At 37.2% G+C, this 10272-nt stretch overlaps 1 protein-coding gene across 1 annotated transcript; it reads right to left on the minus strand.

The window, feature by feature from the left end:
* Window positions 1-1995: 1995 nt before the first annotated feature.
* LOC108696481 (zona pellucida-like domain-containing protein 1) lies at window positions 1996-10272 on the minus strand. Its single transcript, XM_018225906.2, has 12 exons — window positions 10213-10272; window positions 9910-9948; window positions 9404-9502; window positions 8934-9160; window positions 8233-8420; window positions 7568-7640; window positions 6692-6789; window positions 6031-6117; window positions 5555-5726; window positions 4202-4313; window positions 3025-3051; window positions 1996-2391 (listed from the first exon to the last, which is right to left on the minus strand). Exons 3-12 carry the CDS (start codon window positions 9495-9497, stop codon window positions 2210-2212), a joined length of 1260 nt encoding a protein of 419 aa, XP_018081395.1. The 5' UTR covers window positions 9498-9502; window positions 9910-9948; window positions 10213-10272; the 3' UTR covers window positions 1996-2209.

Below are 10272 nucleotides of genomic sequence, written 5' to 3' on the forward strand. Positions count from 1 at the left end.
ACAATGGACTGCTGGTACAGCCAATAGGAGCAATGGGTGTGTAGGAATCTTTTTACCAGTCCTAAAGGCTTAATATTGCCCACTGTGGCACTTTGTCCTTAATACATACTGTATGTCACAGAGCACTACTAGGTGACATGTATTTCTGGGACATTCTACAGTCAAATGTCATTGCCACAGAAATATACAATTGATAGCTTTAGAATTCACAGATGCTTGCGGGACCATATGCCACTGTTTCTCTGATCGTTTATCTGTTCTGGACAGTGGACATTGCTATACAAAACTTGATTTTGATTGAAAAGCAATTTTTCATTTATTTTGAATAAATCATGCAACAGAAATTGTTCATTTTAATGTGTTTAAAGAGTTAACAGTCATATCTGTGTTTTTAAGGGTAAGTTTTCTTAGTGTAACAGCACTGATAACGTTTTGGGTAACAGACCTAATCATGATGCCTGTGTAGTAACGTCAAAATCCACTAAAAGTTAGAAAGATGGTTTTATCTACAAAGTAGAATGTTTTTCCTGGACACAACTTTCAGTCCATAGTCACAATTTTTGGGGCTTATTTATCAACACTGAGCAAATTTTCCCATGGGCAGTAACCCAAAGCAACCAATCAGTGAGTACCTTTTTTCAGCCAGCTGCAGATAGAATAATGAATGCAACCATTTGATTAGTTGCCATGGGTTACTGCCCGTGGGCAAATATGCCCAGTGATGATAAATGCCACCCATGAGTTTCACAGCCTTTACTTTATGGCTAATCATACCGGGCAGCACATGTGCATTGTAATCACACAACTTTGTGACTCAGCCTCTAATTTATGTCCTCCCCTATTAAACGTGGCTTTGATTACATAGAGAAGAAGTTAAACACCTCCTCTCAACTGAGAATCAAAGTGTTAGCAATACCAGGCAGAATGTGGTTTGTACAAAGGAGGGCAGATGAGTCTATACTGTTTTATTCATCAACAGCAGCTGTAGAACTGAACATAAAATAAACGTACAGGAAGTTGGACCTCTACTGCTAGAATGGATGTTTAAAGGAGGCTGATTAGTGGGTCCTTAATCCAATATATAGGGAATAATGCACCCCTATTGTAAAATATTAGGATATAACAGAGGAGATTCAGGTCCATATAATGGCACAAAGCTGAATTTCATGGAGGTGTCTTTTAAGATCCTTATATTTTACAACAGGGGTACATTATTTGTTATAATACACAAGTTTCAGTGAGTCATGCAGCACAATTATAACAAGACATCAGTAAGCACCATTTATAAGGATATCATTTACAGCAGTGATCCCCAACAGGCCTGGACTGGGACTCAAAACAGGCCCTGGCATTTCAAGTACAGAGAGGCCCAAATAGCCCCCCACCAGCCCACTAAATAGTGACTGCCTATGGCATCTTACAGCAGCCCATCTGGCATTTGCCAGAATCCACAGATTGCCAGTCCGGGCCTGATCCCCAACCAGTAGCTCGTGAGCAACATGTTGCTCTCCAACCCCTTGGATGTTGCTCCCAGTGGCCTCAAAGCAGGTGCATATTTTTAAATTCCTGGCTTGGGGGCAAGTTTTGGTTGTATAAAAACAAGGTGTACTGCCAAACAGAGTCTCAATGTAGGTTGACAATCCACATAGGGGCTACCAAATGGCCAATCACAGCTTATTTGGCATCTCAAGAACATTTTTCATGCTTGTTTTGCTCCCCAACTTCTTTCTCTTCTGAATGTTTACTTAAGGGGAAAAAGGTCGGGGATCCCTGATTTAGAGGATATTCATTTGTGTAGTATACAGTAAATAAGGATGGGGCAGCAACTATGTTATACCTAGAGAGTAAATGCACTGAACAAACTAAAATCCAAGGTTAATGCAAGGGATGGTTAGGCACATTACAAAGGTGTTAACACTAGCACATAGAATATAAAAAATGTTGAGACTAAATATTAAGAATATAAAATGAATCACTTGTGCAACACATTTGGCACCATGTATTTTTATTAAACAATGCATTTTAATATAAATCCCAATCAATTCATATTTACTTGATTTCCTTGTTCCATTATATACATTTGAAAGAAGATTAAAATGAAATTATTGTCTAAGATATATATAAACAATCAAGCAAAAAGTAGAATATTGTTGTAATATATTACTATGGGTATAGAAAATTCTATCGAATTAGAAATAAAGAGAAATGCTTATTTCCCGCTGAAGGCAAAGTTGTCGGCTCCATTCTTCTGTGCCTGCTGGGCCTTGAGGATGTGCATTTTATATAGAAGTACACTTCCAGTTACCAACGCGGCTCCCAAGATGGCAGCGATTACAAGTCCAACAATGAGTCCAGTCAAAGTGCCCTTTATTTCTTTAACTTCCGTCAAAGCTTGGGAAGACAAGAGCGAAATTCATAAATCTAATATTTTTATTTATACAGGTATGGGATCTATTATCCAAAAACTCATTATACAGAAAGTTCAGAATTATGGAAATGCCATCTCCCATAGACTGCATTTTATCCAAATATTCCAAATTTTTAACAAATTTCCTTATTCTCTGTAATAATAAAACAGTACCTTGTACTTCCAAATTAAGATATAATTAATCTTTATTGGAAGCAAAACCAGCCTATTGGGTTTATTTAATGTTTACATGATTTTCTAATAGACTTAAGGTATGAAGATCCAAATAACGGAAAGATCCATTATCCAGAAAACCCCAGGTCCCAAGCATTCTGGATAACAGGTCCCATAATTGTATATATATATATATTTAGAAAACTGAAGGTCTGTCCAATGTAGCTACATTCAGTGCTGCAAAACTGTTGCATTGCTGGTCGTGTGGATCATTGATGCTGCTGCTCAACTATAAATTGCTTATGTGATGAAAATAAGAGTCTGCCTCTAGATTTGACATTAAATAATAACAGAAAATAATAGAGACTAACCTTACTTATCAATCAGAAGCTAAGGATATCAGTACAACATAAAAATATATATAATATGACACAAGTACTTACCCTGGATGGAAGACTGGGATATGGCATCTAAAAGAAAATGAATAGAACAATCAAGACTGCTGAGAAAAATACTTTATCTTTGGAAATACAACACTGTTCCCTAATTCTGTGGAATCCCTCATGATGTTAAAGGGATTGTTCACTTTTAAAAATAAATGTAGGAATATGTATCTATTCTGCTGTTCTGAGACAATTTCCAATTGGTCTTCCTTTTTTTATTATTTGTTTTTAAATTATTAAGCTTTGGTTTTAGAAGTCCTCTGGTTTGAGATTTCATCTGCTATCAGGTTGCTAAGGTACGATAGCAAAGCGCTTGCAGGGGCTTTTTTTTATCTATTGTTTCCAGTAAGCAGAAAAGGGGATCTATTAGCCCACGCCACTTGTGGGGGAAACTATTTCAGGGGACAGGAGCCCTTTAAGTATGCCATAAATGTGTGCAATGTTAAATTAAATACACAATGCAATAACAGTCTACCACATTTATCTATTACATTGTAAAATGCTACTTTTTATCATCTTGTGTGTGATTATTATATGATTATAAATTCTTAATATATTTTTTGGATTACAGGAAGAAAAATATTTGCACCAATAACAGTGGGAAAGTAAGTTTTTTTTTCCTGCTAAGAAAAACATGGAAGAACATTAAGAACTTATGCTTGCCACCTGGCTGGTTTTGAAAACCGGGCTATCCATGTCAAAACTGCCTGTCAAGCAGGGATGGGCGAATTTGACCCGTTTCGCCAAAAATTCGCCGCTGGCGAAATGTCGCAGACGCCCATTAAAGTCTATGGGCGTCAAAAAACATTTGTCGCGCGGCAAAATTATTTTGTTGCGCGTCTTTTTTTTTTGACGCACGTCTCCATACAAGTCTATGGGCGTCATTTTTTCGACGAAACGAGGCGAAAAAATTCGCCCATCCCTACTGTCAAGTATTCCTAATTTGAAAAACCGGTCAGGATTCTCTAAGATTGACCAATTGCCAATCGTCACATCATAATTCCGCCCACAGGCCCGGCCTCTCAATGTCATCATCCCACCCCCCCTGCCTGGAGTTACCAGCAGGGAAAGGTGGTAACCCTATAATAATGTGTTCTGATTTTTAACAGAGTTGTCCCAGTATATATTCTAGTTCATGTGCTTTGGGTTGGTGTGCTAATTCGTCTTATAATATTACCAGGATCCACGGTATATATAGCACCAGAAGACACAGTGACTGGATCTGATGTCCCAGAAGAGGTATCTGCTGCTCTCCTTCTTCTTGAAGATGGACTACTGCTATTACAGCTCTAGTGTTGAGAGAAATCATGACATTTGGTAAAAAACAATGTGCTTAAACCCCCACAACATTTTAGGCTAAGAAATTTAAAGGTGTCCTGCACACAAAAAACGTGTTTGCATAATGAAAGAAAACATAATTCTAAAAAACTTTCTAATATACAATAATTAATAAATGTTTTCAATAGTTTTAATGTTACTGGTAAATGTAATTTAGGGCAAGGGCCAATGAGCGAATGATCTGCTTTCCCCAGCCTTTGTTCTATATGCAGATCGAAGAAAACAAATTTGTTGTAATCTGTTCCTTTGTGTAATCTCATTGGCAGGCACTGCGTCAGCCTGTGTGGAGCAACGCCAAGAGGATTTTGGCACAGAAACAGAAAAGTTGGCATGTTTGCACTGAAATCTGCTCAGTGTACGCCCACCGGCCGGCGCCATGCCTGTCAATAAGGCTAAGCGAAGGAGCAGATAAGAGCAGATTTGCTTTCTTCACCTGCATACAAAACACAGGGTGAGGAATGTGCATGATCCACTCAATGTGCCCTTGTCCTTATATTGAAAGTAGTTTTGTTTATCCCTCTCTGTTCTGTGAGACTGCCTCTTAAAATGATGTAACAGGAGTCAGTTCTCCTTCAGGTCTGTTAATCAACTAGCTTCTGTTACGCTGTTTCCGAAGTCAGAGCCATGAATGCAGAGAATATAAAGGGATAAATGTATTACTTTTAATCACAGTTACTTTTCAGATTTTTTTTTTTAAAAATTAAAGACAATAGTTTCCTGTTCTTGCCTTGGACTAACCAATTTTCTTGACTATGGGGAAGGTCCCCATAGGCTCACATTGGTGCTCGGTAGGTTTTAGGTGGCGAAGAAGGTAGTCAAAGTTTTTTTCTAAGAGACAGTACTTAGACTATCGAATGGTCGAATAGTCGAACAATTTTTAGTTTGAATCGTTTGATTCGAAGTCGAAGTTGTAATCGAAGGTTGAAGTAGCCCAAAAAAAACTTCGAAATTCAAAGTATTTTTCATTCTAATCCTTCACTCGAGCTAAGTAAATGTGCCCCTATGTGTACCAATCCTAGAGGCAACACTGTTATACGTAGTATGAGTTATTTTACCCCTAAGCTGACAATACTATAAAGCTTGCATTCATATAGCAACACCGATGTGAGCATTAGAGCCGTTTTATGCAATATTTTTATGCAATGTTTGCAAACAGGTATTTGTTTTATATCACTGGATTTTATGAACTTACTGCCAAATACTGGGCACACTTGTCTGGCTGGCACAAACGTGTGACACAATGTAGGAAGATTGTGGAAGTTGGCAGACTATTGTGCACAACAAACCGAAAGGTTTCAAATGTGAATTGGGCAGATTTTCCACGCCCATTGGATATGATGGTTGTCTTATTCTTAACATCGCACCTAAGTAGAAGACAAATGTTAAAAGTTTGGAAAAAAACATAATATTTCCTTTTATAACTATGCTACAAATAGATTAATGTCTAGTAGACAAAAATGTACTAACAATAATCTTTATTCTTCCCCTAGAGATCAGAAGATAGAGCATATATGAGCAAAATAATGTCAGTGTTGATTCCATTAAAAGACCCACTCCATACAATTTGATTTAAAAGATATTGTATTTATGCATGTAAAGTTATAATATTGCAGCATTTAGGTCATTAGCAACCCCTAGCAGATATAAAATATGGTTTAACAACCTTACCCTGTAAAGAGGCTGTATCTGTCAGCAGGTATAGTTGTTATCAGAGCATTTGGTGTAGCAAAGCATTCATCCAGCACCACAAAGAAGCTAAGAAACAAAGAAAATAAAGTGGTTAGGATGATTCTGTAGATATGTCAACTTTTAGTGGCTTTTATTGGCATCTGTATATAATTACCATGGAATTAAGTGAATGATAAACAATGTTAATTAAGTTTATAAACGCTGTGTAAAATGATGAATGTAAAAAGACCTGAAACTGAGTGTGCTGAAGTTTGGTCCAATTAAACTACTATGAAAAATACTGTGAGCAAAGTAATTTAGTTCTTTAAAGGGAATGCTCACCTTTAAATAAACGTTTAGTATGATGTAGAGATATTCTGAGACAATCACCAATGGATTTTCATTTTTTACTACTTGTAGTTTTTTAGTTATTTAGCTTTCTATTCAGCAATATGGTTGCTAGGGTCTAAAGTCCCAGAGATTGGAATATAAATGGGAGAGGCCTTGAATAGAAAGATGAGCAATAACAATACATTTGTAGCCTTACAGAGCATTTGTGTTTAGATGGGTTTATGGGATGAACAAGCTGTGATCTTAAATGTCGGAGAATAATATGCAGAACTACAGGTCTATTAGTAAATTACTTAGAAAATATACGTACTCAGCAGTAAGGTTTGTGGCAGCAACTTTAACATACATAGGCGTCTTCAGTGCAAGAGCAGTTCCATTAAACTGATACGAAGATGAGAAGTTTGAATCCTTGAATAAAAATATAGCAGAAATGAAGCCAACAAAGCTTAACCTCAGGCTGCAGTGAGCAGGCAGTTACAAGGGGAGGCAAAAAGCCACTTCTTGTAACTTTTAGAGATTAATTTCTGGTTTTCAACCCTCAGCTAGTGCAGAGAGCACTATAGCAATCATTGTTCTAGCAATTAGGCCCCCCTTTGACCTGCTCTGTAATGAAATTTTAAGTGTGGAGCAGGAGAGGGGGGTGGCAGTGGGCGACAGCAGCCCCAGGATTGCCCCTGGCTATAAAGGGGTAGTAAATCCAAATGGTAACTTTTGCGCAAGCAAACTTATTTCTATGCAACTTTCTAATATGTGTAAGCATTTTTGTCCCACAAAATGTGAATGCGTTTTTATGAATTGACACAGATGTGTTTTGATAATTGAGTCAACTTATTAAAAACTTCCCTTACATTTAGGAATATAATTCTGAAGAATGAATGGGCTCAAGTCGGAGCATTCTCACACCTGCTTGCCAAGATGTGATTGGGTGATTAAATAGCTCTGAGTGCCATTATCCTTCTGCAGAAAGTTTTCTTTAGGCTATGGACACACCGTTGTCAGCGGCTGTTTTTTAGCCTGCCTTATTAGGCTGACCTCGGCCTGTGTGTGACTGCTCAGATTCAATTCAATGGAGCAGGGGAACTGAGCAGTCCTACTTCTCTCAGCCTGCAAAACTACTCAGGCTGACAACAGCCTGTGTGCCCATAACCCTTTAATTACATAACATTACAAAAAAACAAGCACTTACCATGGACAACTGCATGCTCAAAGTGCTAATGAAGCTCCCGTTATTTGTATTTATGGCAACTGTTGCTGATGATCTAAGAAACAGAGAATTAACAGTAATTCACCAATTTCCAGGAGACCCTCTATTTTATCTTTAGGCCTAGTTGTAAATCGTCTGAGATGTATATTCCCTGGATCAAAGATGGGGCATGGTTATATTAAAACTTGTTTATAGGGACTGATGAAAATTCAAACCAGGGAATACTGAATGAATGCCAGGTTTTTACATTTTTATCACATTTGATTACACTTTTTTGTCAGTAAAATGTATTCTCAGCTTATTGTAACATATTATCCAGGCTGATGTAAATAGTAAGGCTGCAGCATCCATTTCCATAATTTCAGATTCATTCTCTTCCTATAACCCACTAGGCTCCCTCCCTTGGGAATTTACTTTAGCTCTTGGCAACTGAGCATGCTCAGTTTTTCTCAACTCAGATTATGAAATACACCCTCTAGTCTAGCATCCAATGAAGAGATGGCATTGCTGGTTCTACTCTGCTCTAGCTGCTCCTATTTTATCTCCTAGACTTTTCTCCAGCTTGCAGTCGCTTTCACCCACATCACCTTTAGCAAGTTTACTCCTCACCTTACACATTAATAATGGCTGCAATACATGAAACTTACGTCAGTAACTCGGTGTTGTTAAGAAGGTACTGCAGAGGGTATCGGCAAGAGAAGTTGTAGTTTAGGTTTGTACTGTAGCTTATGAGACCTGTATTCGATGATACTGGAGTGTCTACATATCCACCGATGACAACTGTTTCTACTTTTGAGTACTGAGAAAAGAGTCCGCTTCCTGCACTTTGCTCTATCTGAGAGAAAATTTGCAAACATTGTAATTCATTTATTATTTATGCCCATCTGGTGCTGTTATGCCTGGGCTGCTCTTTATATCCTATATTAGATAACAGCAAGATGATTAATGTAGCATTGGTAGGGATATTCAACTCTTGCCTCTGTTAGATACATATATGGCAGATGTCAAAATGAAATTTTGTTCGCCCATAAAATGAGCCACAATCAGACGATCTTGAGTTGAACATGCAGGAGATGCCTTCAGATTTATTTTCCAAAGATTGATACAATATAACAACCAGTCTGATTGATATCTGAGCCCCAGTCAGATAATGAACAGACAAAGAATCACTTTAAGTAAAAACAAGATACCAGTAGGCTGGTTAGTTGCTGCCAAACCAACAGCCAAATTCTGCTTGAGTACAGGCGCCTTACTGTAGATGAGGGCTTGCATTACTTGAGGAGTTATTGTTATTATTAAATTACAAATAAAGTTGTAAATGTTCATGATTATACAAGATGATACTTACTGAAATGCTGTTTCCACATGCATTTTCTGATGTATCATTTATGGGGAAGACAAATTTAATGACCGGAGGATCGACGGATGTATCCAGTGTTCCATTGCACTGAGTCAAATTGTGCATGCTATTAAGGGCCAGTGTTGAAGGGTCAATCACTGCATACTGCACTGGACAAACATTGATGGTTAAGGTGATCATCGTAGGGCCACAGTTGACATTAATATCATTGTTTTCTGGAGAATGAGATGGATACAATTTATAAATCGGAGACAGATATATTCATCTACATTTATATATTTGAAGAGGCATTCCTATTCTGTAAATGATATCCTTATAAATGGGGCTTAGTGATGTCACACGTTATAATCTAGGCACAGCATGCTGTGTAGTTGTGATAATGTTGTCATGTAAGCAGTGTGTTAGTAATGTACTTTAAATCACAAAGAAATTATAGGTATTATGATTATATGACAAACCTGGTAACCTATCATAGGCAGATGAGCAAGTTAAGCCTTGTCCAAAACACTGTTCTGCGGCTATTGCAAGCACTAAAATGGCAACCGTTATCATTGTACCTAAAAAAGAAAAGTTGAGTATATGAATCTTAATAATGATTTATGTTCTAATATCTACAATAGGACTGATACCTTTTTTATTAAAATTACCAGCATTCCTATATTTTTTATATATAAATCATCATTTTTACTGTCAGTCTTTCTCTGATCCTCTCCTTTCCTCTCTCAAATAGAGATTAATCTGGTGATGATATTATTGGACAAAGGGAGCAGTTTTAACAGTTTATTTCAGAATGTTCATTTACACTGACAACAACAAAACCTACATCATTACGTTAGCTTTCAGCATCAAATGATCCTATCAAATCAGTCTACTAGGCTAATTCTATTCAACCCTGTTATGGGTATATGAGCAAATCGTATGATATTGTTCTATTCTAGAACCGGTAAGTTGTTACTGTACCTACTTTTTGAAAGTCGTCAGAAAGGTTATACCGAATGGAGACCTAGAATAAAAGAAAAAGATCTTCAGCTGTTACTTTGTTATTCTGGCATAGAAAACTTGAAATCCAGTGATAGCGAAAAAGCTGATATACGTCTAAAGGGTCACAACATGGAATATAAATAAGAAAACTAAAGTCTTAGATCAGTTTCAATGTGTGATAAAGCTCAACTGTAATAGAAAAATACTGGAGAGTTTTTTAAGATTATATGAAAAAAATAATGAGCCTTTCGTCCAATAATAGCCCCGATTCTGTTCCAAGCATTACCTTGAAGAGATCTTTTTGGGAGCTGCTGTGAGATTCCTCTAAAATTAAAAAGCAGTGGAA

The sequence above is a fragment of the Xenopus laevis genome, chromosome 7L, assembly GCF_017654675.1.
Source record: "Xenopus laevis strain J_2021 chromosome 7L, Xenopus_laevis_v10.1, whole genome shotgun sequence".
Classification (NCBI taxonomy): domain Eukaryota; kingdom Metazoa; phylum Chordata; class Amphibia; order Anura; family Pipidae; genus Xenopus; species Xenopus laevis.

Coding starts and splice junctions, on each gene's coding strand:
- LOC108696481 (XM_018225906.2), bottom strand. CDS start 9,497: ATGATAACGGTTGCCATTTTAGTGCTTGCAATAGCCGCAGAACAGTGT. Junction 9,161..9,403: donor TGCCTATGATAGGTTACCAG/GTTTGTCATATA, acceptor CTCATTCTCCAG/AAAACAATGATATTAATGTC. Junction 2,392..3,024: donor ATCCCAGTCTTCCATCCAGG/GTAAGTACTTGT, acceptor TGTCTTCCCAAG/CTTTGACGGAAGTTAAAGAA.